This window comes from Mirounga leonina, unplaced genomic scaffold, assembly GCF_011800145.1.
Source record: "Mirounga leonina isolate KUSES-001 unplaced genomic scaffold, KU_Mleo_1.0 Mir_173, whole genome shotgun sequence".
Classification (NCBI taxonomy): domain Eukaryota; kingdom Metazoa; phylum Chordata; class Mammalia; order Carnivora; family Phocidae; genus Mirounga; species Mirounga leonina.
The window spans coordinates 63,095,327-63,115,483 of NW_023270447.1; the positions used below are offsets into that span (position 1 = coordinate 63,095,327).

Genomic DNA, 20,157 nt, shown 5'->3' on the forward strand with positions numbered 1-20,157 from the left:
GTTGTACTCCGATAATATGAGACGTTAACACTAGGGGAAATAGGTGAGGGGCATATGGGAACTCTCTACTAGTTTTGAAGCTTTACTGTAAATCTAAAATTATTCCCAAATTAAAAATTTATTTTAAAAAGAACATTATTGAAGAGCGCCTGGGTGGCTCAGTCAGTTAAGCATCTGACTCTTGACTTTGGCTCAGGTCGTGTTCTCAGAATTGTGGGATTGAGCTCTGTGTCAGACTCCATGCTGGGTATGGAGCCTGCTTGAGATTCTCTCTCACCCTCTCCCTTTGCCCCTCCTCCCTAAAAAAAATTTTTTTAAAGCACATTTTTGAGATAGTTGGGTAGTTTTATGGATGACAGATTAGATAATAGTATTGTATCAGTGGTAAATTTTTTGATGTTGATAATTGAACTGTGGTTATGGAACAGAATGTCCATGTTCAAATGAATGAAATATTAGTGGAAATCTGCTCAGCCCCACTTCCTCCTTCTTTTTTCTTTGGAGGGACTGCACTGTTCCTATTACATGGGATCTTAGTGGTAATATAAATAAAGTTTTCCTACTCTCCTGCGAAGGGGTGAACATGTTATCCAATTTAAACTGATCACACACACCTATGAATTTAAATACTTAACAGAGTGACTATATAGTTGGCTAGGTCTTCCATGACACAATACCACAGACTGGAAGGCTTAAATAATAGAAATTTATTTTCTCACAGTTCTGGAGGCTGTAAGTCTAATGCCTCAGTAGGTATGGCTTCTTCTGAGCTCTCTCTCCTTGGCTTGCAGATGGTCTCCTTGCTGTGTCCTCCCATGATCTTTCTCTGTATGCATCTCTGTGTCCAAATTTCCTCTTCTTATAAGGACATTAGTCAGATTGAGTTAGGGCCTACCCTAAAGACCTTATTTAATTATCTATTTAAAGATCTTATCGGGCGCCTGGGTGGCTCAGTTGGTTGGGCGACTGCCTTCGGCTCAGGTCATGATCCTGGAGTCCTGGGATCGAGTCCCGCATCGGGCTCCCTGCTCAGCGGGGGGTCTGCTTCTCCCTCTGACCCTCTTCCCTCTCATGCTCTGTCTCTCATTCTCTCTCTCAAATAAATAAATAAAATCTTAAAAAAATAAATAAATAAAGATCTTATCTCCAAACATGGTTATATTCTGACGCACTGGGGTTAGGCCTTGATCATATGAGTGGGAGTACAGAGGGGGGATCACAATTCTGCCCGTAACAGTGACAAAATGATGTTAGGTGATTGGAGCTGAGTTATTCCACAGGTAACACTGTTATAGAAAATCAGAATTTTTAAAAGTAAATCTGTTAAAGACTTTTTTATTCTTGAGAAATTACATTTGCAAGAAGGAATGTTTTTAGATACATTCCTGATATTAAGAGGGTTTTCAGTCTTTAGAATGTATTATGTTTATTAAATTTGATTGAATTCATTAGAATTGATTGAGTGGAGTCAGGGTCAACAGTTTAATTATCACAACGCCCAAATCTCACTGGTTTAAGATTAAGATTTAATATTAGGGTCTCAAAGGTTTATTTTTTGTGCTTGCTACACATCCATTACAAAACAGCCTGGGGGGGGCGCCTGGGTGGCTCAGTTGGTTAAGCGACTGCCTTCGGCTCAGGTCATAATCCTGGAGTCCCTGGATCGAGTCCTGCATCGGGCTCCCTGCTCGGCGGGGAGCCTGCTTCTCCCTCTGACCCTATCCCCTCTCATGCTGTTTTTCTCTCTCTCTCTCTCTCAAATAAATAAATAAACAAAATCTTTAAAAAAACAAAAACAAAACAGCCTGGGGTTCCTTATTGTCACCCAAGACCCAGCCGGAAGAGTAGTTACCATCTTGGCATGCCAGGGGGTAAATCCAGTTTTGAGGGGTCTTGTATCAGCAATTAAGTGCTATGACTGGAAATAACACTTCAGTTTTGCTTATAATTCATGGGCCAGAACTAATCGCTTTGCATCATCCAAACATGAAAAAAATGGAGGGGCACCTGGGTGGCTCAGTCGTTAAGCGTCTGCCTTCGGCTCAGGTCATGATCCTAGGATCCTGGGATCGAGCCCCACATCGGGCTCCCCGCTCCGTGGGAAGCCTGCTTCTCCCTCTCCCACTCCCCCTGCTTGTGTTCCCTCTCTCTCTGTGTCTCTCTCTGTCAAATAAATAAATAAAATCTTTTTTAAAAAATGGAAATTCAATCCTACTCAGTGCCTACGAGAGTTAGAAATCTTTGGTGAATGTATTAACAACCACTGGTCACCAAATATTCAACTCATGCTCCCCTCTGAAGGCAAAATACAGTCATCTTCTTCCCAATGGAGAAAACCAAAAAGTCCCATCCTGTCAAATATTAAACTCCTAAGCTCAGGATTTCTGGGTAGTGCACAATAGTGTATAAATAAGAGGTGATGAGTGGTAGTCTTTTTATGAAGTCCAGATGTGGCCGCTTGATCTGATATCTGTGACCCAAATGGACAAGTTTTCTGTACATCACACAACTTGATTTGGCAGAGGGTAGAACAGAGACTGATGAGCATATACACTCCCATTGTGAAAGATGACAAGTCTTTTGTCATTTTCATTCTGAAGACAACACTCCCTTTAGGGTGAGAAATGATCCTTCTGTAGGTCTTGGTTCTCCTTCCTGGAAGTAGCTTTTGTTCATTGTTGTTCTTTGTTATTGTCCATTATTCTCCATAGACCTTGGCTCCCTCTCCGGGAAGTTCTTCCTTTTCCATTATCCTCGCCCCCATCTAAAAAGGGCTTTGGGGAGTATGCCCTCCTTGTGCAGCTTTCTTACCGCTTGCTATCTGTGCACAGCTGGGGCTTCCTATTTTAAATCTTGAGTAGTTGCTGTCTCTTGTAGTTCAGGTAGTACAATGGTCTCAAAGCCTTCTTACCTGTGTGATTCCAGTCAGCCTCACGTGGCGATAGCCACACCCCCAGTTCTTTTCCAGACATACTTATATTTACTACGTGTATCTTCTTTCTCAGCCCCAGCACTCCTATCCCGTCTCAATTCAAGTCCTCTGAGCCTGTAAGGCTTCAAGGAGAGAAGCACATCTTTAGTCTCCCTAGCTCCACCTATTTTGCTCATTGAAGATATTTGTGAGCATAAGGACATTAATTGGGTATTTTCTCGAAGAGACTTTCAACTGTTGAGAGGTTTTTAGGATGTGTGTGTCAGCCATAACCTTGATTTGATCCTTGCTGCAAGACCAAGTTTAATTCAGACTTTTTTTTCCCTCCAAGGCTCTCTCAATTTATCTTGGTAGGGAATGGAAAGTGGTACATGAGGCCAGCAGCTTCCCCCAGCGCCCCCTTGGCTGGTCTTGTAGAGAGTGCCTCCGGCTCCTGCAGCATTTGCCCCTCCTGCTGTGCCTGGTGGCCAGAAGCGCCCAGGGGCCAACAGCTCTCCCGGCCTCCCACAGCAGTTACTAAGCATGTTGCTCCCAGTGAGACGCCTACCAGTGAAGAGCTTTGCCCAGTATCCCAGGGGTGGGTTTCCAGCAGCTTCTGCAGGTGCAGTGGCACACTTCTCTGCCATCCTGCGGCTGAGGCCTCACCACCAAGATTGGGATCTCAGCACTGGCTGGGGGGTGCTCTTCCTTTGGACACTATCTGAGCCCTAGAGATGGTGACTGCTCCTTCTATCTATTATTTCTGTATTTTTTAGGGTTCTCTTTACATCTTACCAGCCAATCCCTTGTTATCTGTTTTTTTTTTTTTTTTTTTTTTAAGATTTTATTTATTTATTTGACAGAGAGAGAGACAGCGAGAGCAGGAACACAAGCAGGGGGAGTGGGAGAGGGAGAAGCAGGCTTCCTGCAGAGTAGGGAGCCCAATGCGGGGGCTCAATCCCAGGATCCCGGGATCATGACCCGAGCCGAAGGCAGACACTCAACCGACTGAGCCACCCAGGCGCCCCCAATCCCTTGTTATTTGAATCCTGTTACAGGTAAAAATTCTTCTATTAATAGGGGTGCCTGCCTGGCTGAGTTGGAAGAACATGTGACTCTTGATCTCGGGGTCATGAGTTCGAGCCCTATGGTGGGTGCAGAGATTACTAAAAGAAAATAAACTTAAAAAAAATTCTTATATGAATAACTTTCCCCGTGTGGTTTCTGTCTCCTGGTTGGACCTTGATTGATACATATCTTAAGTGAAACAAAACCAAGCAAGATGCAAAACATTATATATAGTAGTATGCTGTTTAAGATAAAAGAAGAAAGAATATGTAACAATAACATATAACATATATGTATACATGTGTGTGTGTGTGTGTAAGAACCTGGAATAAACAAGAAATTAATGAAAATGATTATATGGTAGGTGGCAATGGAATGGAGGAGATACAGTTTGACATTTAAACCTTGGAAATATTTGTTTAAAAACAAATTAGAAAAAATATATGAGGAATTCAAATACTGATTCAATGTTTATATTGGATTACTTTAATAAGTGTTGTTAGTAGGGATAATCCTATTGTGGTCATGTTTTTAAAAAGAATCCTTAACTTTTAGATATAGATATTGAAGTATTATGAATGTAATGATCTGGTTTCTGTGATTTACTTAAAAAATAATTGAAGAGTGAATGGATACTGGGAATGAATATAAAGAAACAAGATTGGCCTTGAATTGCTGATTGTTGAAGTAGGAAGCAGGTACATGGTTGGGAATTCATTATAGTATTCCCTCTATTTATGTGTATGTTTGAAAATTTCCATTACTTAAAGTAAAAAGTAAATTAAATAAAAAAGAAAAAAACAAAACCCTAAAATTAAATGCCAACAGAAGAAAATGAACCAAACTGCATATTAAATCAATAATAAACATGTAAAGAAATGAAGCAATTGAAATAATTTTGAACATGGTACAGAAAGTATACAATACTGGTGCTGAAACTCCTCTCCCAGCTCCTGTCCCCCATCAAAGAAACTCCGAAGTGTACTTAAGACAACAAGAAGTGAGGGACACCTGGATGGCTCGGTCAGCTGAGCGTCTGCCTTAGGCTCGGGTCATGATCCCAGGGCCCTGGGATCGAGTCTCACATCGGGCTCCTTTCTCAGCGGGGAGCCTGCTTCTCCTTCTGTCTGCCTCTCCCTCTGCTTGTGCTGTCTCTCTGTCTCTTTCTCTCTCTGTGTGACAAATAAATAATTTTTAAAAAGACAACAAGAAGTGGGTAGAGGGCTGTTGCAAGTGAAGGGCAACTGAGTGGGTCAAGGTGGCAAGAAGTGTCCAGTGGTCTGCTCTAGCTCACTGGAAATTAGTTATTTTTAGTTTGCAAAGGAGATTATCAAAAGAATGGGGCACCTGGATGGCTCAGTCGGGTAAGCATTCAACTCTTGATTCCCTCTCAAGTCATGATCTCAGGGTTGTGAGATCAGCCCTGCATCAGGCTCTGCACTGGGCATGGAGCCTGCTTAAGATTCTTCCTCTCCCTCTGCCCCTCCCCTCCAAATAAAAAAATAAAAACAAAAGATTAAAGTGCTTCTGGAAAAATCATAATGGAAATTATTCTTCACAGGTGAGTTTAACCCATTTGCAGTTAATGTTATTATTGATAGCCTATTATTTATTTATGCCTTTTTTGTTTTTTTTTTAAGATTTTATTATTTATTTGACAGAGATAGAGAGAGCACAAGCAGGCAGAGAGGCAGGCAGAGGGAGAGGGAGAAGCAGACTCCCCGCTGAGCAGGGAGCCTGATGTGGGACTTGATCCCAGAACGCTGGGATCATGACCTGAGCTGAAGGCAGCCGCTTAACCAACTGAGCCACCCAGGCGCCCTTGTTTACTTTCTATTTACCTTTTTTCTGCACCTTTCATCTTTCCTGATCACTGTTGGATTTATTAAGTTTTCATTATTCCTCTCTTTAGATACATTCTGTTTCTGTGCTTTCTAGTTTCCCTTAAAGCTTTTCACATCTTAGAAGGCCTAAATGTTCTGTTTCTAGAACATGAGGACTCCTAAACTCAGACTTCCCTTTTCCACTTTTTTTCTTCTTTTCATTACATTTTTTGTATTTAATTCTTAAAAATTAGCATATATGATATAATCAGAAAAATGAAGTTTCACTGGGGGAAAAATATCAATCCACCATCCATGTATAAATAAAAGAGAAAGAAGGCATTTTTGAATGATCTTTTTATAGAGTGAAAAAAGAAAATATCAAGGTATGACAAACTCTTAGAGGTGGGAAAAATCAAGGGATTTCTCACCAAAATGCTCTGTTTCAGCCACAGAGCACAATAGACTAGGGAGTTCTGGGAATCCAAGATGTTTGGATGGATCCAAACATAGTTTTGTTTTTCTTCTTGCCAAAATCTTGTACAGCCCAAGACAATGAGGTCAGCGACAAAAGCTCTCTAGGAGGGAGTTTATATTTGCCCAGTACTGGAGATAATTTTATCTTCTATTTGTATTCCTACTTCCACTTAAAGGAGGGAGCAAAATAATTCATGAAATCCAGATTACATGCTCCCTGATCTATTACAATCAAAACACCCCTGCTCTTTCAAGGGGTCTCGCTCATGCTGGCAACAGTAGGGCCCCCCACTCCCTCTCTTCCTGTAGACTTAAGTAGTTTGGCATTTCTCAGATGAGAGGCACGGGTTTGGGAAAGGGAGATAGGATGGGATGGCAGAACTAAGTAGGATGAAGTGGGGATTTCATGTAGGAAATGAGAAAACAGTTGAGCTGAGAAAAAGGCAAGTCCTGTGACTATAAATACCTAAAGAATTTCCTGCATGGCTGTCAAACTGATTCTGAGGACAATTCCAAAAGAAAGAGGTTCCGGAAATTTGGGGAACTCCAAGAGTGAAACCAGCATGTAGCCTCCTGAAATACTTGGGTATTGTTGAAGAAAGAAGCTATTCAAGGACACTTATTAAAGATGGCAAGGCTGATTTTATTCAGATAGGTATAAGGACCACTGTAATGGGATTTTAGTCAGGTAGAGAGATTGGGCTCAACTGTGAATACAGCATGGGTAAGTGGGAATTTATAGCAAAGGAGGGGGAGGAGAGGGGTGGTGGTCAATGGATGGAAAATTACTAAGAGAAAACATCAGAGGTAAGGAGGGTTCTGGCTAAATTGGCCTAAAAGGAGTCCTTTCCTTTTTTTAAGTTTGTTTGTTTGAGAGAGAACATGCACATGGGAGGGAGGGAGGGAGAGAGAGAAAGAGAGAGCACGCGAGCATGAGCAGGGAGCGGGGCATAGGGAGAGGGAGAAGCAGACGCCCCGCTGAGCAGGGAGCCCCCACACAGGGCTCAATCCCAGGACCCTGAGATCATGGCCTGAGCCGAAGGCAGCCCCTTGACCTAACAGGAATCTTGCTGAAGAAAGGCCAGGGTGATCAGACCTCACCTGATGGACTGTAGAGGGTGAGGACCCAGATCACATATCAAGAGTAGGGAGTTCTGGGCACCTGGGTGGCTCAGATGGTTAAGCGTCTGCCTTCGGCTCAGGTCATGATCTCAGGGTCCTGGGATCGAGTCCCGCATCGGGCTCCCTGCTCCTTGGGAGCCTGCTTCTCCCTCTGCCTCTCTCTCTCTCTCTCATGAATAAATAAATAAAAATCTTTAAAAAAAAAAAAAAAAGAGTAGGGAGTTCTGGTTAAACTGATTTAGTGAGATTCTTGCTAAAACTAGATTTTACAAGGAAGTGCACAGAAGGCCTAGGAGAAGGTTTGGGAGCCTGACTAAAGTTTGGTCAAGCAAAGAATTTTTGTCAGTAGACAAGATTTAATTTAGTTCCTTAAGTTCTAGCATGCTTGTTCAAAAAGGTACTATCATTCATTTACAGTCATTACACAACATTACTCTTCAAAAAATGACTAATGGAAGAAAAACAATGCAACAGAGTTGTAACTCAGCTTAAACTTGAAAAGGCTTGATATCCAAATTTAGGTTCAGGTTGTTTTGTCATCACTCAAGAAGGCATAAAGGTTTTTGACATTAGCAAGGAACACTGTGGACAGCAATAAAAACTCTAGCCTAAATAATGGGTGGTTTGTCCTTTTAAGGGAACAGGTGTAACTGATATAATATCACATTCCAGATTCAAGTTGCTAAGCAGAAAAACTTGCTCTTTTCAACTTGATTAATGCTGCCTATGCTATCACAAGGACAGTTCTAGGCACCCCTAGGTGCTAAACCTGTATTGATTTCTTAAAACAAATACCCAAAAACTCACTCCCCAAAAGTTGCCAAGTATGACACCCTACTTATTAAAATCAAATACAGATGGTACCTGTGATAGACACTACTTGAGCTACACTCACATCTTATGTAGATACATCAATGAAAAAACAGGAGTATTTGAAGTGCAAATGTTTTATTTACAAGCTTATTTAAATACTTATTCTCCTCAACTGAATACTTACTGTAATACGGAATACAACGGCTCTTCCCTCTCAAATGGTGCCTTAAATTGGTTGTTTTGCTGTTTACATACATAGGAAAACATCTTTATAACAAGTTTTATAACTCAAGAGGAGACAGATCAGTAACACTGCCTTGCCCATTAAAAGTGCCAGCAAATAGGTAAAAATATTACTGAAATTCATATTTCATATTAGACCACATTTTTTCCCACTTGTATGTTAGGATTCGAAGAAAAAATGATATGTACTTCACTTTAATTGATATAATTTAATGTAATACATAAACATTTTATACTCACACTTGTATAATTCTACATTATAAAAACAAAAATCAGAGATAATAAGTGTTTTCACTGATTCCTTGATTAATTTATGCTCACTTTCTAAGCTCTATGCTCTATTACTTATAAATCAATGTTTTCTGTGAACTTTTTCTGTAAAAACTTTATTATCACTTCCAGAACATGATTGGCATTGATTCTTTTTTATGGGAATCTACTCTTGCAAATTCATTTAAATTTCTCATTTAGATTTCTCACCATGAATTCTGTTTTAATAAGATTTATCTAGTATTTAAGGCTTTGTCATATTCAACATGAATATTATGTATGAATTTTCTGATGTACGATAAGATTTGACTTCTGGGAAAATGCTTTCCCACATCTATTACATTCATAGGGCTTCTCTCCTGTATGAGTTATCTGATGTCTAAGCAGATGTGACTTCTTGATGAAGGCTTTGCCACATTCGATACACCCATACGGTTTCTCTCCTGTATGAATTCTTTGATGTGTAACAAGCACAGACGTGTTACCAAAGGCTTTGCCACATACAATACATCGGTACGGTTTCTCTCCTGTATGAAATCTAGAATGTTTATAAAGGGATGAGCTGTACCTGAAGGTTTTCCCACATTCCTTACATTCAAACGAGTTCTCAAGTGTATGCGATTTCACATGTTGGGTAAAGGAGGAGTTCCAAGTGAATGACTTCCCGCACTGATGGCATTCATATGGTTTCTCTCCCGTGTGGAGTCTCTGGTGGACCACTAGTTGTGCTTTATGCATAAACGCTTTCCCACAATCATTGCACACAAAGGGTCTCTCTCCATTATGGATTTTCTGATGAGTTGCAAGGTGAGCCTTCCTGCTATAGGCTTTCCCACAGTCATTGCATTCAAAGGGTTTTTTTCTTGTATGATTTTTTTCATGTCTAATGAAATGAAACTTCTTTTTGAAGGCTTTCCCACATTCAGTGCATTCATATGAGTTTTCTTCCATATAACATCTATTATAATTAAGTAAATCTAAAGTAGGTTGCAAGCTCTTCCCATATGATTTACATTTATATGATTTTTTTCTTGTAGGATTAAGACTTGTGCTCATGTTATAACCATGGAGTCTCTCCACAGTCAGCATTTTATTGAACGTGAACAAAACTGAATTCAAAAAATTGTCTTTGCTTTCCTGGTACTTCTCTGATTCATCAACAAGTAGGCAATCAGCTTCTAAAAAGGAGTACAATAAAACATGGCTCTGTTAATTTTTTCCATACCAGTTATAGAAAGAAACATTATTTCAAATCTAGTATCTAATTCTGAAACAAATCCTGTATTTGCTTCCCTCCTGAGCTTTAAGAATACAACTGCTGAAGAGGAAATGGGAGCAGATGCATGACAATAATGAGAATAGATGGTTTAACTTGTGACCTATGGGAAGATTGTGAAATAGGCACAAGTTACAGTGAATAGGGTACAAACATCGAGGCCTGGTTATCTCACATGAAGAGAGCCCACTGAGGAGATCTGACCAATGGATGAGGTGACCCAAAGAACAAGATAGTAGGAGCTAAGGGAAGATACCAGAGGAAAAACTAGATCTGGAGGTGGCAGATCTAGAATCCTCACTACTCCAGTCCTAGATTACCCTGATGGGAGGGCTCCCCATTTCCCTCATTCACATCTCTTTTTCCTCTTAATCACCTGGCACAATGGCAGTTACCTTCAGGAACATTCTTATATTTCCAGTCCTCTAACTCCATCCGTATCACAAGTGAGACAGGCCTACAGACAGGGCTCTAACTCTGCAACAGCTGGGATTCATTCTCCCACGTACTTGTAAGTCCAGGCACAGATTCTGCCTGCTTGCTATTGCTTTTATTCTGGCTGCGTTTCTTTCTTTTTTGGAGCGGGGGGGTTCTATATATGACCATTTGTCATATTTGTATTTGACAAGTACTGTTTTTACATTTTCTTTCAAACTACCTAACAAACTAGTCCCCAGAAAGCTGCTGAAGTCACTTTTCTTTGTCCTGAAGTCACATTTTTTTCATTCCTAACCTCAAAACCCTAAAAATCTCCAATCCATTTCTCCATTAAAAAGGGGGGACACCTAGCTGGCTCAGTGAGAGGAGCATGAGGCTCTTGATCTCAAGGTCATTAGTTCAAGCCCCACACTGGGTGCAGAGATTGCTTAAATAAATAAACTTAAAAAAAAAAACAAAACAAAAACTAGGGAGAAGGGGTTATATTCCCCACTCCTGAGTTTCCCTCCTTGTGGAATGTTAGTACCACACCCCAACTTCTTGCTTCATGCCTCATTCTTCTCTGTGCAGCTGCCCCGAGTAGCGGGCTATAGCCATTAGTGCACATTTCTTTATGGGGAGTGGGGTTCCTGTCTTCTTTCCTCTCTACTTCAACTAATGGGAAGCAGCATCCTGTGTTACCTCAACTAGCAGTAACCAACTGAAAAATCCAAGGCACTCAGCCTGGTGAACAAAACTATACATTATAATGAATTCACTCATGGTATCTAAGTACACATTCTTCTCGTCCTGAACAAATACTTTCTGTTCCAAGAATTCTAGACTCTAAATAACTACAATATTTTGCTCATGTCTCTTCCCCACCTTAACATGCCCTACCTCACTCCCTCTCATCCTATCTGGTCCTTAGATATTCTTTAGGGAGGAGCCATTGTTCCATGATCTCAAAAAAAGACTCCTCTAATCTTTGTATACTTTAAACTTTAAGCTCCATTTTCTCTGAATTCCCAAGACAGTCACCACTGCTCCCCAAAACCATTCATTCTGACAATTAACTAGAACAAAAATGGCAATGTTATTGTGCACTGAACAAATATTCCACAATCCTAAAACTTTAAAATATTTTATATGGCTGTTTTTCCTTTCAACTACAACTTACACACCTGGAAAATGGTAATGGGCTGTTTTTTGTTTTGGGATTGTGGTGGTTGTTGTTTTTTGTTTTTTGGGTTTTTTTTTTGCTTTCTTTGAATCCTTCTCAGGAAACATAAAAAAGCCTCATTGAAAGAATAAGAAACACCCCACAATGCCTGACTTCACAATAGTGAATTAATGAAATGTTCATTAAATATCTGTTGTGTGCTCAGAAATAGTGTAAAAACAAACAATGGTACAGGGCTTTCTCTTCAGGGCATTATCACAAGAAAACATGCCTTATAAGCCACAGGATTAAAAAAAAAATCTAAGAGAATATATGTCAAGTTTTCATGATAGAGTCATAGGAGGGCTAGGATGGAGGTTCCAAGAAGGTAGAGATTAATCTAGGCTGGAGTTACCATGAAAGAGGAGAAGACTGAATTCAGACTTACTAGCATGCTGGGCTTCGTTAGGTAGAGCACATCAGCATCAAAAGAGCCGATGCACAGAAGAAAATCATGTACAAAGTTCGCTAAAGAGCCCAACTGCCATGGCATAAGGAAAAGATGGACCATTCCGGGCAAACAAAATGGGATCACATTAAAGAGGGCCTTAAAAGCCTTTTAAATATCACAAGTTATGAAGAAATAATTTGTGTTTGTCAGCAGAGTGACAAGGAATATGTAATGATTTGGATACATCTTGCAGGAACATCTAAGATAAACCAGAAAATAGGATGAAATTGGCAATATAGACTCATGAACAGCCTAGACACCCTATCGGGAGTTAAAATTCACTTGGTTTAGGTCATTAGAAGTTGGGGTCCCAGGGGATCTAAAATACACTTAATTTGTGTCTTAATCATTTGAAACATATGTCTTTTATAGGCTCTGTGGAAAAAGAAAATTTTATTTTAAATCAGTCTTGGATAAACTAATAGTTAAATCATAGGTAATAAGTCATAAAAGTATTTAAGGAGACACTCTTGAGAGAAAAAAGCTAAATTGCTTACCATAGTGATCTGGAGACTGCAAAGTAGCAGGCCAGCCATTATCTTTTATTATAATGTAAACAGAAAGGTGAAGGTTGAAGAATATTAAATAATGGTTACTATGAAAAAACTGAGATGAAGGCCAGGTCCCCAGCTGGAGAATGGGAATGGGAAGTTGGAGATGCACAGATGCCACAGAGAGCACAAAGAAAATCCCATTAGTTCTTCAGAGGGATGCAGTTTCTGAGGGAGTTACTGTGAGAGGAGTTCTGAAGGTGGACACAAAGGCATGAAGCAACGGTGGGGAAGCCGTAAGTGAAGGTGAGGGCAGATTCGTGAGGAACCAACTCACATGATGTTGGGAATTTCCAAATAATATCAGTATTACCAAGTGAAGCAGAGAGATGCACTATAAGGTAGATACCCCAAGTCAGCAGTGAGACTAAAGAGGAGCAAGATGGGGTACACAGGTGGGGTATATGCTACAAGAAAAGGAAGAGGTTTTTTTTGAAAAGGGGAAATAATTAGAAAGCATAATGTTACTAAAAGTTTTGAAATAAAAACAACCAACATACTGACACGTACTATATGGCAACTATTTGAAGGGTTTTACATGTATTAACTCATGTGATCTTTCAAAGAAACCTGAAGTAAGGATTAATATTATCCCTCTTTTATAAATAAAGTTGTGCTACAAAATAATTAGGTTAGACAGTGATTGGTGGAGTAAGACTCCAAATCCACACAATCTGACTACCTTACGAGAACCAGATGTATGGAAAAGATCTGTGCTCATGTTGAGGAAAAAAAGAAGAATGAAGATTTTAGGAATTAAGAGAACAAAGCAAGGACCTCCATGGAACAGGCAGTGCAGGGAGCCAAGGCAGAGAGGAGAAGGCCCTCCCTCCACACAAAAGCTGAGCAAAGAGAAAGAGTAGCTATGCGAGCAGAGTGAGTGAAGGTGTCATCTGGGGATCTGACGATGTTATGTCAAGTGGACCCAGTCACTTCCAAAGCTGTGTGGCTTTTAAGAAGGGCTTCCTGAAAGAGCTGCTTCAGAGGGACCTGTCCCTCACTGACCGACTGGAATCTCAATTCCAAAGACTCCCATCTGCCTGGTTTTCTTTCACTCACCTGGATGGCGCCAACGTGGGTTCTCCCCCTCCCCCATCCATGGCTCTTGTCCTTGCTCTGCCTTGAAGATCGCTTTTGTTTGGGTAACTGGGCCCCCTGTTCATGGGAAACAACACAGAACTGGAGACCAAGTGCTAGAGACAAACGACTACCTCACAATTCAGGTCTGTCTCCTTGAGTCTCAGGGCCTGGAAAGGATGACAAACAGGCTTTAGAACAGAAAAGACCCTTCTCCTCCATTTGGGAGGCAGAAGCATAAACCCTCTATCTGTTTATGCGTCATCTCAAAGGGGATTAAGAATCTGTGACCACTAACATTCAGGGCCAAACTCAGGAATGCTTCAGAATGTCCACAGCTTCCAACAAGTCCTAAAGGCAGGGTGCTAGGAGTATATTCTTAGTTCCCCTGAAGAGTTACCACCCACTGTCCTTACCCACTGAGATGAGGTTTCTAAAGTTCTCCAACATCACATCCCAATACAAGGTTCTCTGCTCACAGTCAAGCAGCTGCCACTCCTCTGGGGTGAAGTCCACAGCCACATCCGGGAATGTCACTGATCCCTGTAACAGCACATTCATCTTCAAACTAAAGTGTGCATCATTTGGGGACTTGCAAGAGAATCATGGCAGCCTCTTATGATTGTATCATATTCATTGTTGAGTTTTCAGAAAGTTATATATTATAACTACTATATGCTTGACTCAGAAATATATTTTGTGATCGGGCGCCTGGGTGGCTCAGTTGGTTAAGCGACTGCCTTCGGCTTAGGTCATGATCCTGGAGTCCTGGGATCGAGTCCCGCATCGGGCTCCCTGCTCGGCGGGGAGTCTGCTTCTCCCTCAGACCCTCCCTCCTCTCATGTGCTCTCTTTCTCATTCTCTCTCTCTCAAATAAAAAAAAAAAATCTTTAAAAAAAAGAAATATATTTTGTGATAGAAATAAAAATCACATTAAAAATATTCACTAGTGTCAGGACAGTTCAATCGGGTAAAGCATAGTCTTTTAACAAATGGTGTTGGGATAGCTAAATATCCACATGCAAAAGAATGAAGCTGGACCCCCTTCACACACATAAACACCTCATATCATATGCGAAAATGAACTAAAAAGGGATCAGAGACCTAAATGCAAGAGCTAAAACTATAAAATTCTTAGAATACATACATAGGAGTAAATCTTTCTGACCTTGGATTGGGCAATGGTTTCTTAGATACGACAGGAAGTGTAAGTGACCAAAGAAAAAAATAGATAAAACGGAAATTATCAAAATTTAAACTTTGTGCTTCAAAGGACAACATCAAGAAAGTGAAAAGACAACCCACAGAATAGGATAAAATATGTGCAAATCATATACCTTGATAAGAGACTTGTACCTAGAATATGAAAAGAACTCTTACAACACAACAATAAAAAGATAACCCAACTTAAAAATGGGCAAAGGATTTGAACAGATTTTCTCCAAAGACACACATGGTCCATAAGCACATGAAAAGATGCTCAACATCATTAGTAAACACAAATCAAAAGCAAATGAGATACCACTGCAGACTCATTAGGATGGTTAAAATCAAAGACAGACAATGACAAGCAGTGACAAGGATGTGGAAAAACTGGAACTCTCATATATTACTAGAGGGGTTGTAAAATGGTGCAACAACTATGGAAAACAGTTTTACAGTTCCTTGAAATGTAAAACATTGAGTTACCATATGACCCAGCAATTCCTCCTAAGTATGCCCACATAAAAACTATACACAAATGTTCACTGAGAAGTATTCATCCAAAAGTAAAAACAATATGAGTATCCATCAGCTGATGAATAGATGGATAAACAAAATGAGGTATATCCATATAATGCAATATTATTTGGCATACATGTAACATTAATGACCCTTGAAAATACTGTGCTAGGTGAAAGAAGCTAGTCAAAAAAAAATCACATACTGTATTGTCCTAGTTACATTAAATGTTCAGAAAAGGCAAATCCATAGAAACAGAAAACAAATTAGGGCTGGGAGATGGGAGGAACAGGGAATGACTGCTAATATAGGGTTTCTTTTGAGGTAATGAAGATATTCTAAAGTTAGATAATGGAGATGGTTTTAGTGAATAGACTAAAAACCACTGAATTGTATATACTTTAAATGGGTCAATCTGTAATATTTGAATTATGTCTCAATAAAATTATTTAAAATATTGCTTATATGTCCTTCATTCATTCACTCAAAGAATGTTTAATAAGGACCTACCAGACACTGTACTAGTGATACAAAAAAGAATAAAGGTATTACTGGTCTCAGAGATCTTACAATCTATTAGACACAACAAAGTAAATATATAAATTAGAAGGGCTATAAGGTTAACATGTCAGACTCACATGACCATAATAAAATAGAAAATAAGGACTCTTTTTTACATGATAAAATATATCCTCTCAACCATAAGGCCAAAATCATGTTTAACTTATGCTGAAATTAAAAAGGCATGTAGCTACATGTCTATCACAAAGAGATAGTTAAGACCATAAAGAACAGGGCTCAGCAAACTACAACCTATACACTGGCCTGCTGTTTTTGTAAATAAAATGTTACTGGAACATTTACACCCATTCATTTACTTCAGCTGCAAAGTCAGAGGTGAGTAGTTGCCACAGAGGCCATGTGGACTTCAAACCTAAAATATTTACTATATGGCCCTTTAAAAAGTTAGGAGACTAGCTAGGGTTTGTCCCATGAATGCATAGATAGTTCAGTATTAAGAAATGTATTAGAAATTATCTAAATTGCTGTATTAAAGGAGACAAAATATATTATTTTATCAACAGGTATTTTAAAAAACATATAAGGAAAAAAGTTTCCAATTTATGAAAACAATCTTAAGCTAAAAATCTTTAACTTAATTAAAAACAACAAAAAACAAAAAACCCCAAATATCTACCAAAATACAAAAGGAAACAATGAAACACTGGAACCATTCCCATTAAAACTGGAACAAAAAAGATACTGGCTAGTAATTACATTGAAAATTATAGTTTCCAGAAGTCCTGTCCATTGCAATAAGACAAGAAAAAAAATGAAGACATACATATTGAGCAGTAAGGAACAAACTCCATTTGAAGAGTATATGACTGTCTACCTAGAAAATCTAAGAACCAACTAAAAAATTCTTGGACTTAATAAGAGTCCTGTAAGTTGACATAAAGTCAAATAGATAAACACATATTTTCCTATACACCAAAATAGCTGATTAGAAAATATAATGAAAAAAGATCCATTCATTCTCAACAGCAACCTAAACCATAAGTAAGAATAAACATTACAAGAAATGTACAAGAATTATAATAATAAACCTATAAAAATATAAATAAGGACCTATAAGAAAAATTGAATGGAGAATACATTATCAAAAAGTTATGAATTCTCTACAAATCAACGTAAAAGTATACTGAAATCACAATAAAACACCTAATATATTCCTTTATAGAGCCTGACATACTGATTTTAAAATTCACATGGAAGAGAAAATGCTCAAGAATACCAGAAGACTCTGGAAAAAGGTACAAGGTTTACTTATGGTTCCAGAAGAATATTAGAAAGGCTATGTAACTGAACTTACAAATTGAGTTCATATAGTGCTGCTTATTGGCACTATGTTCTCTGCTTACTCTGGGAAACACTCTAAGAAAGTCACAGGAAATGTGATGTTATATTTATCACTGGTTTGTTGCTGTGAATGTTATTTCTAACATTATCTCTATAAAAACCCATTATAAGATTTTTTTTTCAGAGAACTGAATCAGGAATATCTTTACTTATCTGAGGAATTATTTAGCTTCAATCCTTACAGATAATACCAATACTTTAACTGGTTGGCTATCCAGTTTCTATGATTGAATAAAGACTGGGTATACACATGCAGCTCAAATTTATTCCAACTATGTGCAGACCCTGTGACCTGGATATCAACTTACCAATTTTCTAGATTTTCTTTTGGACTTGATCTATTCAATCCATGTTTTCCCTGTTTATACATTTCCTTTTTATATGGATTTTTGAGAGATTTAAATGACTGAATAAATGGATACCTTACCTGCAAGTTGATCATTTTCTGCAGCTCTTACACAGAGACCTATGAATATAAAAATGGGAAAAAAGAATAGAAAGGCATGAAAAACTAGAAAGCAATGTAGAAAAGAAAAGAAGCACTATCAGAAAAGAAGGACCCGGGCGCCTGGGTGGCTCAGATGGTTAAGCGTCTGCCGTCGGCTCAGGTCATGATCCCAGGGTCCTGGGATTGAGTCCCACATCGGGCTCCCCGCTCCGCGGGGAGCCTGCTTCTCCCTCTGACTCTCTCTCATGAATAAATAAATAAAATCTTAAAAAAAAAAAAAAAGAAAAGAAGGACCCATACTGCAGCTTCAGTAAATGTCACCTAGTGGGAGAATTATGATTCTAGGAGATGTCAGAAAAGTCCATATTTTATAAGCACCAAACTCTACTGGTGGTTTTGTTATGAATATATGAAGGTTAGATAAGTATGTTGTACATTTCTGTCCTGCTGATCTATCAGCAAGTTGTTAATCTTTGAACCAGTGACATTTTTTCCTCCCAAAATTTATCCTAAGAAAATAATAATAAATGAATCAAAAGACTAACTAAAAGCCTGGTTTCTGAAACTCAGTATCTCTGGAAGTCTCTGCTCTGAAGCTGGGATAAAAGAGCTCAAATTAGGTTGGGTTTTCTTGAGAAGGCTGGACCCAGGAATTTTTTTTTTTTTTTTTTTTTAAGCTGAAGCACCTTCAGTTTAAACTCTAAATCAAACTCCCTCTCTCTTTCTCTGGAAATTCACCATCTCCTATGAGCCTAGTATCAGTTTTTAAAAATTCCAACCAGCAAAGCTGGGGCCATAAAAAGGCTAAAATACGCAAAAGGGACTCACAGCTTTATTTACACAGCCTTCCCTGGAAAATCTGCAGATTCAACAGAGACGCTTTAAAAAAAAGAAGACTACAAATCGAAACTTACTTAGAATTCATTGCTCAAATATTTCAAAAGGAGAATAAATCCAACTTTTGTTTTCTTTGCAGGATGCTATCTTGCAAAAAAAGAATAAACTTTGGAGCACAGCATAAGGAATATAGTCAATGATACTGTAATAGTCATTTAAGGGGTAGAGACGGTAACTACACTTGTGGTGAACATAGCGTAATGTGTAAACTTGTCAAATCACTAAGTTGTACATCTGAAACTAATATAACATTGTGTGTCAACTATAACCAAAAGAAGAAAAGGAGGAGGAAGAGGAGAAAGAGAAGGAAGATAATTTGTAGAAAACTCATCTGGGTTTCAATCTCAGCTCTTCCACTTTCTAAGCTGTCAGTCTAAAGCAAATAACCTCTCTCAGCTTCAGTTCATATGCAAAATGGAGAGAACACTTACTTCAGATTATTGTGAAAATACACTAAGAAGAGAACACAGTAGTTTCTCTAGAAATGCTTTCTTCCTAGATCCCTTTGAATGGTTTAATATTACCTTTTGCAGGCTCTGGTAGGGCCAATGATGTTCTTGTAACCAGGAAAGGTGCAGCTTGATGCACATACTCCTACACAGTGATCTCTACCTACAAGAGCAGGAATATGCAAACTGAGCCTGCCCCAGCCCCACCCGGAGTCTGGGAACCCACTGAGTGGTAGTCAGCCCCTGCTCTTGCTCTCTCTGAACTACTCCAGAATTGGACAGGTCTCACACACCCAAACACGAAATCACCGCACGTGGGGGTTGTGAAGTTTTATCTTCGGTAAGCCAATAAACTGGTCCCTGTCTTTCTCCTCGCCCGTCCCTTACGTCCCCAGGCTCCGCAGAGTCATACCTGCCTTTCACCGCCACGCTCCCAGCGATGCCTCTAAAACATCAGGTTACAGAGCTCTCCTAGAGACTCGGGGCGAAACCCGCGTTCCCACTTCGCTCTGCACAGGTTGGAAGATTACGGAATACCGGTTGCCGCCCCATTGCGCGTGTGCGGAAGTAACTGACGTCCAGGTTCCCAGGTCCCTCCGCGGTGCAGCCTATTCATAGGGGACTACATTTCCCATAAGGCCTGTGGAGTTCGTTTCCGGAAGGCGTCAGAAGCGTCGGCCTCTTTGGGGCAGGTTTCTGGGTAGTATCTCTGGGGCTTCCCTGAGAGCTGCGCTCCTTTGTAAAAAGGAGGAGTATATATCATTTTCGTTAAAAAAATATAAAGACATCAGAATTTTTAAGAACTGGAAAATCTAAATCAGCGGTGTAAAATAATAATCTACCCTTAGTTCAGTTTCTTCTGGCAATGCCCCAGCTTAGGTCCCAACGAAGGAGGTGAAGAGGACTCAAGAAAAAAGACTAAGAGATAATTTGTGAGACAGACTTAAAAGTAGGAGAGTTTGGATCTACAAAATCGAAGGAAAATGTTTCAAGACGC

At 39.4% G+C, this 20,157-nt stretch overlaps 1 protein-coding gene across 7 annotated transcripts; it reads right to left on the reverse strand.

The window, feature by feature from the left end:
* Window positions 1-8,332: 8,332 nt before the first annotated feature.
* Window positions 8,333-19,781, reverse strand: ZNF684 (zinc finger protein 684). 7 transcript variants are annotated; one of them, XM_035018892.1, is made up of 6 exons: window positions 19,573-19,781; window positions 19,236-19,323; window positions 17,794-17,832; window positions 14,138-14,264; window positions 13,704-13,799; window positions 8,333-9,905 (listed from the first exon to the last, which is right to left on the reverse strand). In XM_035018892.1, exons 3-6 carry the CDS (start codon window positions 17,806-17,808, stop codon window positions 9,001-9,003), a joined length of 1,143 nt encoding a protein of 380 aa, XP_034874783.1. In that variant the 5' UTR covers window positions 17,809-17,832; window positions 19,236-19,323; window positions 19,573-19,781; the 3' UTR covers window positions 8,333-9,000. The 7 variants fall into 7 exon arrangements, with proteins under 7 accessions (XP_034874783.1, XP_034874782.1, XP_034874786.1 ...); XM_035018891.1 differs by lacking the exon at window positions 19,236-19,323; XM_035018895.1 differs by lacking the exon at window positions 14,138-14,264.
* Window positions 19,782-20,157: the final 376 nt, after the last annotated feature.